General features: G+C 44.2%; 1 protein-coding gene across 2 annotated transcripts in view; it reads right to left on the reverse strand.

The window, feature by feature from the left end:
• Positions 1–1606: 1606 nt before the first annotated feature.
• The window catches only part of SUSD6 (sushi domain containing 6), a 35956-nt gene continuing 21866 nt past the window's right edge, over positions 1607–15696 (reverse strand). For both annotated transcript variants that reach the window (XM_075283006.1, XM_075283007.1), the window contains exons 3-6: positions 10003–10200; positions 9782–9920; positions 7080–7504; positions 1607–4701 (exon numbers count right to left, since the gene is read on the reverse strand). In XM_075283006.1, coding sequence (XP_075139107.1) covers positions 4676–4701; positions 7080–7504; positions 9782–9920; positions 10003–10200 — 788 coding nt within the window. In that variant the 3' untranslated portion in view covers positions 1607–4675. The remainder of the gene's footprint in view (positions 4702–7079; positions 7505–9781; positions 9921–10002; positions 10201–15696) is intronic.

The raw sequence follows: 15696 nt of genomic DNA on the forward strand, positions 1-15696 counted from the left end.
CAACGTCTGACCCCATTATTACCTCTGAGCGATAGGAGGTCAGTTCATGATGTGCTCGGAGGAACATCACGCAGGCAGCTTCACAGCTCATCTGAACAAGATCTTTTAAGTTCCTTTAGAAGTACTTGAATAGGGTCATTGTTTTTATCTAATTTCCAAAGAAAAGAGGAATTAATGGCTCTTCTATAGTTCTGCATTGAGGATTCCAAACTACGAAATTCTGTTGAATAGAGGTCACTGTATTTCCATCAGGTCTTGGGGTCAGAACCAATTTTGGCTGCAGCCTGATAAAAAGCTACTGACTTTAGCTTTAAAGGGGCTCTATCAGCAAAATCATGCTGATAGAGCCCCACATATGCGTGAATAGCCTTTAAAAAGGCTATTCAGGCACCGTAAATGTTATATTAAACTCCCCCCCCCCCCCCCGCGAGCGCCAGAGGAGGATGGGATCGGAGGAAGAAGAGGCGTGGATGAAGATGAAGACACACCCTGAATGCCCACCCAGCGTGCATGATCCGTAAGTACAGCACATTATTTTTTAGGTTATTTTAAAATGGGGTGTGGGGGTAGTTCAATATAACATTTACGGTGCCTGAATAGCCTTTTTAAAGGCTATTCACACATATGTGGGGCTCTAGCAGCATGATTTTGCTGATAGAGCCCCTTATATTCTACAATTATTACTATAGTATAAATAGATGTATAGTTTGTTGCATATTTACTTTTATAGCAATTCATTTTTTTTTTAGGAATTAGAGGAGCTTTACTGCATTTGACTGACTACGGCTCCCAGAAAATTGTAGGAGCGGGAGTCGGCCACACTACCATTATTAATGTCCGTTGCCATCATCCGTCATAAGATGAAAGCAACAGACTTTGTCAGTTACTATCGCCGTTTAAGGGGGCATTCACACGGAGTAACGCCAGGCGTGTATTACAGCCGTACACGCCGGTGTTACGGCAGACTGCCGAACACTTCACATTCACTTCAATGGGAGCGCTCGTAACAGCGGCGTTTACGATCGCTCCCATTAAAGTGAATGGGAAGTGTTCGGCAGTCTGCCGTAGCGCCAGCGTGTACGGCTGTGATACACGCCCGGCGTTACTCCGTGTGAATGCCCCCTAAGTCTGACACGCTCTTCTTATGATGGAGGAGAGTAAAATCCCCTAAGAAAATGTGCTCCAGCATAGTTATATTATTTGGAATATAAGTATGTACTAAGGCCCGCTTCACATTTGCGTCCAGGTTTCCGTTCGGGAAGTCCGCTTGAGGACCCCTGGACAGAAATAGCTGAATAAAAACAAACAAACAAAAAAAAAAAAAACGGAAACCCATGAACCCAATAGACTATAATGGGGTCCATGTGGTTTCTGCACGAAAAATTCAGAGAGAAAAAGTGCTGTTTGCAGGACTTCTCTCCGCATATTTCATGCGGATAGGCGAAAGGAATGGTCCGAACGCAGATGTGACCCAGGCCTAAGACATATGCTACAGGTCTCTTTAAAAGGAACCAGAGTGCCACCCAAAATTTTATAGAACAAAAAAAAAACTTTACAAAGTTTAATTTTAAAAGAAACTTTTTTTTTTATTATTTAGAAATGCAGTTATATACATAGAACAATTAAAATTAAATTACTTTGTACAAATATTAAAATATTATCTTCAGCCCCACAGCAATGTCCAGGGTGACAGTCAGAGCAGAGGGAATAAAGCTGTGATTTATTTATAATGTATCATTCTGGCACCAGAGGGGTTAACAAGCCCTGTACACACGCATGCGCTGCCCCCTACTATACGACACAGCAAGTAACACCTGACAGACGGTATAGAAGGTAGATCACCATTGGAGTGGTTATCTATCAACATCTCTCATGTGATGCCCAGGGCTGTAAACCTTACTTCTAAACGTTCTAGATAGTGGGTAGAAATTCAGACCACCTGATATATGAGGGGGCAGTGTTCATCACCCCAACAAAAAAAAGAACAAAATGAAAAACATGAAGCCCCCACAAGTTAAAGCAAAGCCTTGGTTACAGTTGCAGAGGAGTCTGAAAGTTATTTACAAGTCATTGAATGAGGGTGCAGGTCATAGGACCGTGTACATGTAATGCTCCCCAATATATTGCACATCTGATTGTGGGAGGGACGCCTAAAAGACAGGAGGGTGAATGTGGCACACGAGAGATCAACCCGATCCGTCATCTACACACAGTACGGGCAGCCAATGTAAAGCCGTCAGTTCATTTGTTAAAATCACTTTATCAAGACACAACGCACAATAAGAGATTTATTAATGTGCTCCAGATGGCGGCGCTACATTTTTCTATTGGTGGCCTTATGCACTGTTGTCGACTGAACACACATTTCAGTGGGAACAACCAACATCTAATGTGTACCTCTCTCGACAGAAGAGGTAGGGGGAATACAAATTGGGCTATTGGATTTATCTGATCCTTTTGATCTCAGGGAAAATAGTAGGTAGACAGACCAATGTAAACAATAAAGAGTGTGCAGAACTCCGCCGAGCAGTGCGGCCTCTTTAAACAGGTCATTGACAGAGTGCCAAGTGTCAGACCCCTACTGATAGATCATCGAAACCCCTTTAATCCCTCAATGTGCCCTACAGGTCAATGACCGGAATGAGGGACAGGCTAGGGTTGTAGCTTGTAAAGATGGCGTCCACTGTGTAGATGAGAGGTCGCTTTTATGACGGCAATGATATTCACCGTCATATATATATATATTTTTAATTCAATATAAAAAGTGGCACAAAGGTATTTCGATCCCCCACAGTGTAGTCTCTGAACAGTCTATATTATATCTGTGACATAATGGTAAAAAAAGGAGGCCCAAAAAGCATACAAACACACACATAAACACGCTAACATATGCACACCCACACAAGCACGCCCACCTACACTGGTTCTTTGTGTAAGAGTGCATGGGACATTAGTTATGTAGTAAATGATACACACTCGTGCAAGACTCTGTTCCTGCTCTACAAATATTCTGGCTGCCTCCATGAACAGGACAGGGACATTGTGTGCTTAAAGCATTAACCTTCAGGACATTTCCTGCATTATACCCCATTATACCTCCGCACAGCCCCGATTACTGCTCTGTCACTTCCTACCTGACCTCATCCCGCTTCCAATTTGGCCTTTCCTGTAGAACACATTACCACATTACCGTCTGGGCTGCTGTGTTACTGATTTCATGCACCAAGGCTACAGCTCTCAGGATAAAGGGGAGTCCAACCCGCCATAGGGAAATTTACCGATTATATATTCCCCTTAAGTTAAAGGGGAAGTATGCTTCAGGCATTTACAACTTTACTGCTAATAATAAAAGCACCGGCAGGAATAGGAATGCAAATATAATGGTACATAAGAATACATTGTCGAAAATGTCTTATACAATAAAGAAAGTGTACTATAAATACACTAAAGTTATGGAGGCGCAGACTCTGTATCCAAACCATCACTGTGTTCTGGGATCAGACATAGAACTAGCAGCCCCTGGAACTAGAATGACAGGCCCAGTTGTAATTTAGTAGGCAAATATGGACTCCAAATTAAAGTCAATGGACTGAGTGGAAATGGGCAAAAACAAAAAGGTGGAACATTTCAAGATACTTCCCCTTTAAGGCTCGGGCTACATGGCGATTTGGGTTGCCACCACAGAATAGGTGCAATTTTACTAATGCACTGAAAGTCACATGCGATTTAGGATTAGCAACACTTATCAGATACCAAGTCACATTTGCATGCGGACCCACATGCTGGAAATTCACTTGATCTTTGATCCGGCGATACGAGTCCGCAAGGTTTGGACTCTGTGTGACTGTTGTGTCAGGGTTGCTTGATGCTGTGTGTAATAATGCAACCACACAAAAAACAAAACAAAACACACTACCCGCAATGCTGCAACACACAACCAAAGTTGCCATGTAGCCCTTCAGAGCACTTGTATTAAAGGGCCAACCTTATGAGAAACCCCCTAGCTGGGGGAAGGAGCAGAGGAAGTATGTAAAAGCCTTAAAAGAAACTTTTAGTCGGACAAGGTGAGCAATGTAGTACTATATAGTATGATACATAATATACGGTATGAAATGTAGTCGGCCTGTCAGGCACATAGGGCCTCTCTGACAGATGGAGGGCTCCATGCCATGTGCTGCTCTGGACAAACAAAAAATAAATAGTGCACTGGACTTTTTGCATGTTGCGTACTGCGTTAGTGGACTCTTATAGCGCCAGCCTGAGACAAAAGGTCCTTTACTAGGGACCAGATATATGCTGTACATAGGAGTGTGTGCCTTACAGAAGCCGAGGGTATACCGTGCGAGTGCTGAAACCAGTGGGAAGGCCAAGAGGCATTATTATAATCTGTAGGGATAAGTGCCAGGTAATGTAAGATCCAGCCCCCCCCCCAATCACAGGGGTATTCCTATATTTGTATATAGCCTATAGTATTACATACATATGAAATATAATTGTACACCTCTGCAAGCAAGGCTCAGACTATCTGCTCCCAGTGCTCTGCAGATGGGGAACAAAATGTCTGTGCTCAGTGAGATAGTGAGGTGGGGGAGGCACGAATTGTCAGCTCCAGAGCTCCTGTCAATACAGGACGATTGTACAGATCCTGCATGGTTGAGTCAGACGTCAGAGGTATTCAAGCTTCTTTCAGCAGAGGGATATCTGGAGAGAGAAAAGACAATTAGCTTAAAAAAAAACAACATATACCTAAATTAAAAATGCTACAAGAAGCAAACAAGTGGGTCCAAACAGACTCTAGCGACTAGCAACTAGCGTGTGTGGGTTTCCTCTGGGTATTTCAGGTTCCTCCCACACTCCAAAGACATACTGATAGGGAATGTAGATTGTGAGCCCTATATGGGACAGTGACTGACAAGGTACATAAAGCACTGTAGAATATGATAGTGCTATAAGATAAGAGATGTTTTGGCTGAATCCGCTGACCATATTATTGTGTATTGGGAACTTTTCCCAGACAGCAGATTTTGGATCTCTGCCACCTGATCCTTTTGATTTTGGGGCGATATATTATCAATGACATTTTGATCACCATTTTCTCCCCATTTCTAATGGGCAAGATGATTTTGAATCTGGTTTTGGAGCCATCTCTGACTCCAGCTGTCATTCACCACCAGGTTCCCTCTCATCATTCAGGCACTACTCTGTTGGCCATGCAATACATACACTCACAGGCCACTTTATTAGGTACACCTGTCCAACTGCTCGTTAACACTTAATTTCTAATCAGCCAATCACATGGCGGCAACCTAGTGCATTTAGGCATGTAGACATGGTCAAGACAATCTCCTGCAGTTCAAACCGAGCATCAGTATGGGGAAGAAAGGTGATTTGAGTGCCTTTGAACGTGGCATGGTTGTTGGTGCCAGAAGGGCTGGTCTGAGTATTTCAGAAACTGCTGATCTACTGGGATTTTCACGCACAACCATCTCTAGGGTTTACAGAGAATGGTCCGAAAAAGAAAAAACATCCAGTGAGCGGCAGTTCTGTGGGCGGAAATGCGTTGTTGATGCCAGAGGTCAGAGGAGAATGGCCAGACTGGTTCGAGCTGATAGAAAGGCAACAGTGACTCAAATAGCCACCCGTTACAACCAAGGTAGCCAGAAGAGCATCTCTGAACGCACAGTACGTCGAACTTTGAGGCAGATGGGCTACAGCAGCAGAAGACCACACCGGGTGCCACTCCTTTCAGCTAAGAACAGGAAACTGAGGCTACAATTTGCACAAGCTCATCGAAATTGGACAATTGAAGATTGGAAAAACGTTGCCTGGTCTGATGAGTCTCGATTTCTGCTGCGACATTCGGATGGTAGGGTCAGAATTTGGCGTCAACAACATGAAAGCATGGATCCATCCTGCCTTGTATCAACGGTTCAGGCTGGTGGTGGTGGTGTCATGGTGTGGGGAATATTTTCTTGGCACTCTTTGGGCCCCTTGGTACCAATTGAGCATCGTTGCAACGCCAAAGCCTACCTGAGTATTGTTGCTGACCATGTCCATCCCTTTATGACCACAATGTACCCAACATCTGATGGCTACTTTCAGCAGGATAATGCGCCATGTCATAAAGCTGGAATCATCTCAGACTGGTTTCTTGAACATGACAATGAGTTCACTGTACTCCAATGGCCTCCACAGTCACCAGATCTCAATCCAATAGAGCATCTTTGGGATGTGGTGGAACGGGAGATTCGCATCATGGATGTGCAGCCGACAAATCTGCGGCAACTGTGTGATGCCATCATGTCAATATGGACCAAAATCTCTGAGGAATGCTTCCAGCACCTTGTTGAATCTATGCCACGAAGAATTGAGGCAGTTCTGAAGGCAAAAGGGGGTCCAACCCGTTACTAGCATGGTGTACCTAATAAAGTGGCCGGTGAGTGTATGAAGTATTTTGCAGAAACTCTCTCAGGGTAAGTGCACATGGGGGTTTTTGGATTGGAAACGGAGGTGGAGGCCTCAAAAACCGAGCAGCCGCAACTGAAAGCCGATGCACTCCACTGCCATCCAGCTGCGCACTCTGCTCCGGATTAGGCCCAATGAATGGGCCTAGTCCGGAGGAGGGAGTGTCTTCAGGTCGAATCGCGAGACGACTCAGCCTGAAGAATGAGCATCTCACTTCTTTTTTCCGGGAGCAGTTTCTTGATTTCAATGGGAACCGTCTTTTGGTCACGGTTTTGAGGCGGATACGGCCTCAAAACCTTGACCAAAAAACCCTGTGTGAACTTACCCTCACACTCATGTAGAAAATTTCTGTGTTTATTACTTGCTAAAATTTTTGCTGTAAAGGTATTTTGCCAAGAGGATTCTAGCTGCCATGGACTTTTATGTAAGTATGTAAAGATTCCACAGCTACACCAGCAAATCCGCTGTGTGTGGACTCCACCTCATATTAACACAATTAACTCCCTAACCACGTAATTTAACAATCTAGAAGGATTAGGGGTACACACCAGAAGTCCTATCATTAGTCTCTAGAAAAGTGAGCTTCTGAAAGCTTGTGATGAAGAACGACTCACCATCTGTATACTCCTCAGAGGACAGGGACAGGAGACTCTGCACATCACTGGTTTCCGATTCTGCTCCTTCCCGTCCTAATGTCCTGCTCGCTGCTCCTGCGGCCCACTGCGAAGAGGTCTGGTGGACCAGCACAGTCTCTGAGCGTTGTGCGCCGCCTGCTGGATATTGTGAAGTATTTGCCATAGTTTGGCCTGTGACTTGAATACTCCCCATAGATTGTCCCCTGGTGTTGGAGCAAGACACCTCCTGCTGTATGTCTTGATCCTCCCCTGGTCCTTCAGATAATACTATCTGGACACGAGAGCTAGCAGAAGGAATACAGTTTCCTGCACTGCCATACACTGCTTCTTCATAAGAAGGAAGGGCGACCTGCACACCATCAACCATAATAGATACTTGTTCCCCTGGCACACATGCATCACGCCTGGAAGAGATAAGACATTTAATAAACACAAAATTTACGTTTTTTCCCCCACAGGAAAATCATTTTACAATAAGTCAATCTGCCTAAACGGACTGGCTTGATGGGAAAAGTTGCAGCAAATCTTTGGTGCATGGCCCTTTTTCTTGTGCCTAATATGCCCCTCTTCCCTTATTTCGCGTCTCAATTGCCACTTTTTATTTTTTGTGGGCGAAGCATGGACGCCTCAGCCCCACAAATTTATTATAATGTGTGTTATATAGAAACTTTAGACCTGTGCGTGTCTGACCCCTGGGACCCAGACAGCGCAGCTTTTGATATAGTTTGTATGGCGCAAGCCGCTCTGCTCACTCGCCATACAAACTGTGGCAACGAGTGTCGTTATTGCAGTTTTGTACTATTGAAATCTATGGGACCGTTCCCCTGACCTGTAGGCTGCTGTGTGTAGGAGCATAAGCATCCTGTCCGTCACCAAAAACATACTAACAGGTTAATTTGGGATTCAGCTGGTCACTCATCTTGGTGCCTCTCCCCACTGAGTCCTACAATCTCTGTACACCTCTGTGAAATATGCTGCCACTTATATGAATGGAGACACTGACGTGAGCGATGACAGTTTCTATAAAGCTATTTGTAATGTGTTGACAGTATAAATAAAATGGAGTCAGTAGCGACGGTGTTATAATATCACCATGGCCATGTTTATTTGAAGTTGTGCCAAAATTCCAGCCCACATTTCACAACCACCATCTACCTGCAAATGGTTTCTATTTTTCAAAATTTCTGAGTACCTTCCTTTAAAAGGGTTTTCCAGGCAATTGATATGGATGAACCACCGTTAGGATAGGCCACCAATATCAGAACAGCAGGGGCCCGTCAACCTGGGAAAATGCTGATCAGCTGTCTGATCAGTTGCTGTATGGAAAGAAGAGCTGAAAGGAGATCATTTTGTCAGGCTTATGGGTGACCCAGATTGGTATCAATGAGTCATCTGTGATTTTCACTGACCCATACTCCATGTTTTGTGGCTCTTTTCTACAGCGTGAACACACAGCCGTAAAAACTACAAATACATGTACGGGGCCATAGAAATGTCTTTTATCTGCAACTGCAAATAACTATGGCAGTGTCCATGAGATCCATCTGTGTAACAACTGTGGTGAGTTACTGAAGCTTAGCTCGTACACAGGCAAATGGGCACATCCACTACGCAGAGAACAAAGCCATCTGCTTCAAGCTCTGTTCTCCATATAGAGGTTGATGAGAACAGCTGATTGGGAAGTGGGGGTCCCAGGTATAGGACCCCCACCAATCCAATGTCGATGACATATCCTAACAATCAATATCGTTCGGGTGGAAAACCCCTTGAAAGAAGACCTTTCACCACCTCCACCAATACTAGTTTTTAGCACCTGTAAATAGGAGACACTCCACCTATTTTTTCTCTAGCCCCCCATCGTTCCTCAGCAATCAATTGTGTTCATTTTGGTCCCTGATGTAAGCTCTGCAATGTCAGTAGGGTGGTGTCAGGCAGGGGGTGCTGTGATTCAGATCTCCACTCAGAGGCGGCCAGTTTCAGAGATCAGAATCACACCCCTTGTCTGCTCCTGTCTGACACCGGCCACTTGATACAGTTACAAACTAAGGCCCGGCTCACATCTGCGCATAGATTTCTGTTTGGGGAGTTCGTCCAAATGGAAACCTAAAAAGCATAAAAAACCGGTTACCTTAGGAAACTCACGGACCTCATAGACTATAATGTGTGGTTTCCGCTCAGAAAAATGTGGAGAGAAAAGTGCTGCTTGCAGGACTTCTCTCCACATCTTTCATGGGGAGAGAGGAACGGAATGGCCCGAACACAGATGAGAAGCAGGCCTAACAGCACTGACTGCTCAGGAACGGTGCTGGCTAGAGAAAAGCTTTCAAGTGTCCCAGAATCAGTGGAGCAGTGACTATTACATGATGTCAGGGGGTGGACTTGTTGGACAGGGTGAAAGGTCCTTTTTTTAAAGCTGTTGCATACTACCCTTTTCCAAAAAAACTGCTCTTTAAGTCCCAATTCAGGCAACATAACTATTAGCAGGTCAGTAAAGTAAGTGAACTTTTTACAGGCAATTCACACTGACACTCATTTCTCTCTAAATTACAGCAATTACTGAATGAGGTTTTTCTGGTTTTACAGAAGCCATTAGTCATGGAGGGATAAGTTACATGCTTTTACTGCAGAACTCTCCAAAGCAGAGTGAAACTATATCTGTATAGGAGCTAACAGTCACCTACCTGCTATGGTGAAAGGACTTGATTTTGGGTTGTAGAAGAACAAATAAGACAATAAGCAGCAATATCAAGGCCACCGAGCTAGCGGTTGAGGCAACAATTGATAGTGTTGGAACCCCGAGGCTGGTATTCCTGTTGGTTTCTAAAATACAATGTAAAGAATTAGTTTTAGTGCTGAAAACATTGAGCGGAATAGGAGAACTCGGGCAGACTAGAAGACTCACCTTGGCTAAGTCTGCAGCTCACTCCCATGGGTGGGTTCCAGGCTCCATTTTTGCAGGTTAGGAATTTATAGTCTCCTTTTAACATATATCCCTCTGCGCAGAAGTACTCAATAACACTACCCGAGGTGAAGGGCTTTTCACAGTGTGGGGGGTGACATATGAAACCACCATTTTCTGGTTCCGGAGGTGGAGGACATACTGTATATAAAAACAGACAAGAACATATAAGAGTCAGCATTGCATAACACCCACTGCACTAGATATACTAAATTGGCAGCAACCATAGGATTTAATCATATATTCTCCTGTGCTAAAGAATACACAATATGCAAATATATGTAAATTACTTCTAACTCACACCTATTGGATAGCCAGTGCCCAGTCCCTCCATCCCTTCCATGAATGACATGTTCACTGACTGGTCCTGTCATAGTAGAGAGGTAGCTCTTTGGTGCAATGAGAGCAATAGTGACGTCTTCATTGCACCATATAGCTAATTAACATATCAGGGAAAAATCTAATATCTCCGAAATGGAGGCATTGATCAGGAACAAAGTTTTACTCAAATGAACCCTGGCTATCTGACAGTTCTTATAGTCCAATAGGGACCGTTCTGATGACAGACTCCCTTTAGGCTGGTCATGCACTTCAGATATGAACAGTCAGCTATTCCTCCCAGCAAGTACTAACGCTCCCATCCCTGGTATGGCCAGTCATGTATGTGCCCTGAACGGGGAGAGGGTACTAAGGCCCTGCTCACACGGGGCAAGAGGGGGCAGATTTTGGCGCTGAATCCACGTCATAATCCGCTCCCTCACAATAACGGTCTATGTAGACCGCTAAAGCTCTTTTTTCCCGTGAACGGCATGTTGGCGCTCACGGAACAAAGAAGTGAGCTGCCCTATCTTCAGGCAGATTCTTTGGCTGATTAGGCAGCAGCGTCCACGTCGCGGCAGCACGCTGCGGACTAGGCCCACTCATTTGGGCCAACGCTGGACCGGAGTGCTGCGACTGTCGGAAGTCACGGCAGGCGGATTTTGGCCATATTCTAACGCGGCTTCCTGCGTCAGAATCAGGACCACAATCCGCCATCTGTGCCCTGTGTGAACCGGGCCTAAGACACAACTAGACTGTTCTAGCAATGGCCTATTATCGATGAGAACCTAAAGATCAGGACTGTTAAATTTTGTCCACCAGATCCTTCTCTCCTCATATATGTACTGTCAGGTGAGAGTCCAGAGGCCTCCATAGCCATTAGATGGCTGGTATGAAAAAGCAAACAAACAAAAAAACAGCAGTGTTTGCATCTTCAATGGAGAAATGAAAGTTTAGTTTTTGTCTAGTCTAAGTAGAGGAGGAGTGCAGAGCAAAAGTGAAGCCATGAGCAAGTCAGGACAGGATGACTGCCACTGATCTGTAAAGTGTCATAAAGCAGATGGTCTCTTCCCCGAGGACTCCAGATTTAGCGAGAACTGTCCACGTGGCTTGAACAGCTGAGAACATACAGTCATGTCTACTGGAGGCAGCAGAGAGCGAGCGTACGAGGAGGACATGTCTGTGGTAATAGCAGCTGAAGCAGAACATCAATAACAGCAGGAAACCACACTGGTGAAAAACATACCGAGTGAGGGGGCAGGGAGCGAGAGAGGGTCACAAGCCAAAGAAGACAGACACCACAGGAAGGGGAAGAAAGAGCAAGTATAGACGCACCAAAAACATGAGTAATACACATCACATACTGTGCTGCCATTGTCACAGACAACCAGTCATGATGTGCAGGCGTCAGCACTATAGGCATTGATTCCTTGTGGTTCTACAGAGAGTTCAATGGTGATCTAACTTTACTCAAAAGAACCACAGGGGGTCTAGGAATTTGTGGCGGTACACTTTGATAAATCTGGCACGGTGACTAGTCAGTCTACATTGGCCTCTCTCCATTGTTTTTGCCCTACCTCTTCTGTCATACTTTCTCTAGGTCTATGATAACCTGCTTCCTATAGCCCCCCACTCACACACATTGTGGTCACCATTACTTTCCCCAGTATTTCCCCGCAGTTGGTACAGCTTAACAAGGACCTTAGGTGACCTCATTCTCACAGTCTAAAGTCCTGGAAGGTGCATTTTAGTATTAGCACTGCATTGGTTTGCAGAAACATGACACAAATACAATTACTAGACATGGATAACATCAGTAATAGCAGATTTTTAATCTACTATTAAATACTGGAGTGCCACCTTAAGAATAACGAAGATAGCAAATAAGAAGAAACAGCCTGAATCATAACAGGAATTATCAGAAATTGCACCACAGTTCACCAGAGTTTCAGCATTGTGACGACATATTTCCCCATAACAGGATTAAGTAATTGCATTGCTCTAGATATTTACTTTATAAAAAAAAAAAAAAAAAAAAAAAAAAAAAAGAGGAAATAAAAGACTAATAAAAAGAAGCGGCTGTTAAGATTGTCCACATTTTTTTTTAATTCATTATCCAGGGGACATTAAACAAAAAAGGAAAAAAAAGTAGAAATAGGTGAAATTTCAATAAATAAATGGTTGGTTATGCACTTCCCATATGGTAGTGATGGTTTCCTGCCAATGACCAGAAACGATCCATCTTATGAAGGTTTGCTCCCGATCATTTCTTCCATGGTCGGCCCATGTATATAAAAAAAAAAACAAAAAAAAAAAACCAACTGAAGTGTGCCTTGGGATGGCAAGCTGAAATGGAGATAGGCTGCCTCCAGAGATGCAAGCCCATCCGGACATACAGTATATCCATACTATACAGGTACTCCATCCATCATCTTTCATCGAGCAGATGGACCGCTTCCCAGACTTATGTTCAGCTAATGGATACATGGCTGCATCATACTACTGCACATGGAGCGGGACACGTGGCTGTCAGAGATACGCAGTTATGTCATTTGCTGGATGGGTACCAAGCGCTGTATTTTACATAACGGCAGATTTGTGTGTGGGTGAGAAACTTTCACAATTGGAATTGAATGCACATAAAGTAAAGGCTGTGAGGTTTCGGTATACAGGGACATCGGATTGTTAGGTCTATAAACAGACCAGGGATGTATTATGTGCAGAACACTGGCTTACACAGGAACGTTTTACAAATGGCCATTATTTTGTACTGTATTGTCATTGTCCTTGGCTTGTAAGACTTGTACAATCTAAATATGGATCCAGGTTTCTGCTGGATTTCATGCATGGTATACTTCTCTAGAAGTGTGGAGGGTATTTAGGAAGTGCCAAACCACATGTGACACACTAAGGGGACTTTACTATTCCATCTATGCCAGAAAACTAGTGTAGAAGTAGTGGCATATCTCCTGAACACAGACCATATTGGTGTCAAAGATGCACCACTTTATGGTTTTAGCACACAGACTGCCACTTTTCATGACAGCGGGTGGAGTGGGTCAAGAATCAAGGCACGCCAGGGACTCCTCCACCGATCTGATTTACTAGAACTCACTCCAGAAACTAGCTGAAAGCTAGGGCAGACCCTGGCCGATTTAGATTTCAGTTCAGGAGTATGGGACCTCCCTTGATGCATCTGCGTTCGGGTTTCCGTTTGGGGACCCCTCGAACGGAAACCTATACACATCAAAAAGCAATCACCTAAAGGAAATCCGCGGACCCCATAGACCAGGGCTAGGGAACCTTTGGCTCTCCAGCTGCTGTGAAACTACAACTCCCAGCATGCTCCAGTCACTTCCATGGGAGTTCCCAGAACAGCAGAGCAAGTATGCATGCTGGGAGTTGTAGTTTTGAAACAGCTGGAGAGCCGTACGTTCCCTACCCCTGCCATAGACTGTAATAGGGTCCATGTGGTTTCTGCTTGGTTTCGGCACGAAACACGCGGAGAGTAAAGTGTTGCTTGCAGGACGTTTCTCTCCACATGTTTCGTGCAGAAACCACACAGACCCCATTACAGTCTATGGGGTCTGTGGGTTTCCCAGGTGACCACTTCTTAATGCATATAGGTTTCCGTTCGGGGAGTGGGGGGCCCCCCCCAAGCGGGCTCCTCAAACATACATGTGAACTAGGCCTGGTGCACCTTGCATTAACGGGGGATGGATTAGGACTGTTGAAGGAAACTGGTCACAATAGACACACATGATTCAGCTGATATTAGAAAGGAATTAAAGGGGTTTTTTGGTCACTTGAAAAATACTGCACATTATATTGTGAATTATATCTATATCATTCTGACACCCTCCCTATCTTTATGTCACATTTAGCTTGTTTTCACTTTGCATTTATAGATTTGGGGATAAGCCATATGTTCAGACGCTTGCAATCTCTGTACCTACCCATTACACCCTCTAGTTCCCTCAGATTATGACCCAGGACACCGCCAAATAAGCATCCAAATGACCTCATGAAGATCTGAAGTACAGAACAGGTTCTGGGAAGCATTGCTAGACAGGCCACATACATAACACTCATTGCCTATGATACATATAATGGTGCAATAATCATCAAGAAAAGATCACACGTTACATGAACATTACCTATGAAGTAATAGAAAGTGCATCAAAAACGTCCGGGTCAGTAAGTCTTTTTACAAACAGGAGCACATTATAAAGTCGACTAATAGAAGATTATTAAGTACTTTCTACAAAAAAAACCAAAAAAAAACCTGACAGTCATATAGAAAAAGTCTCACAATGCAACTGAGCAAGATTATTTTTAGATGCAAAAGCCATAGAACTTAAAGTGTAACGAAACTCAGACAACTTTTGACAGTATGTGTGTCAAAAATACATTTTGTAATATACTATAACAGATTTTGGATCCTTTCTGTGAAATCCTGCATTATTTTCACCCTTCCCCTGATTTCTGTATTGAAAGCTGTTCCTGGTTCTCACTGAATGTTACTGTGTATGGAGTAAGGGGCTGTGTAATATGTAGAGAAAATGAAGGTGGGTGAGGGTCACCTCAAATGGTTATATCTCAGACATTATAAAACATACAAACTTGCATTTGAAAAAGGAGGTTCTCTTCTTTCACAGGGCATTGGGGTTTTAGATCATGTTAAAATATCCTAATCCCGATTGTGTTTTCAACCAGTGATATATCTGGAAATAATTTACTATTACATGTTACACAGCCCCGTACTCCATACACAGTAACATTCAGTGAGAAGCAGAAACAGATCTCAATATATAGATTTTCAAGATATAGAATTTAGAAATGACCCAAAATTGGTTAAAGGGGTTGTCCCATCACAAGGATCCTGTCTATACTGCTTGTTAATGTGAATGTAAGACTTTTCCTAAATACACTGCTTCAGCAAAACTGCTTTGTTTGTCCACTATCTTACTTTATTCAATTCTCTGTTGACACAGCCCTTGACTTACCTGGTCATAAGTCAAGTGATGTATCTGCTGCTCTGAGGGGGGAGGGAGGAGGGGCTAAAGTGCACGGGAGCGAGCCTGGAGGGGGGGGGGGGTAGTTTACCCTTTGGGGGGGAAGGGACTGCCAATACACTCCCCGGCATCCGCTGTAATAGATAGGCGGATGCCGGGGATGGTTAGACGCCAGCACAGATGCTAGCAACATCGCTATGCTTCTGCCCTGCATGAAGCCAGCAGCGGCAGGAGCGGAATAACAGCATTGCTTCTGCCACTGCTGGCTTCATGCAGGGCAGAAGCATAGCGATGTTGCTGGCAT

This window comes from Leptodactylus fuscus, chromosome 7 (genome assembly GCF_031893055.1).
Source record: "Leptodactylus fuscus isolate aLepFus1 chromosome 7, aLepFus1.hap2, whole genome shotgun sequence".
Classification (NCBI taxonomy): domain Eukaryota; kingdom Metazoa; phylum Chordata; class Amphibia; order Anura; family Leptodactylidae; genus Leptodactylus; species Leptodactylus fuscus.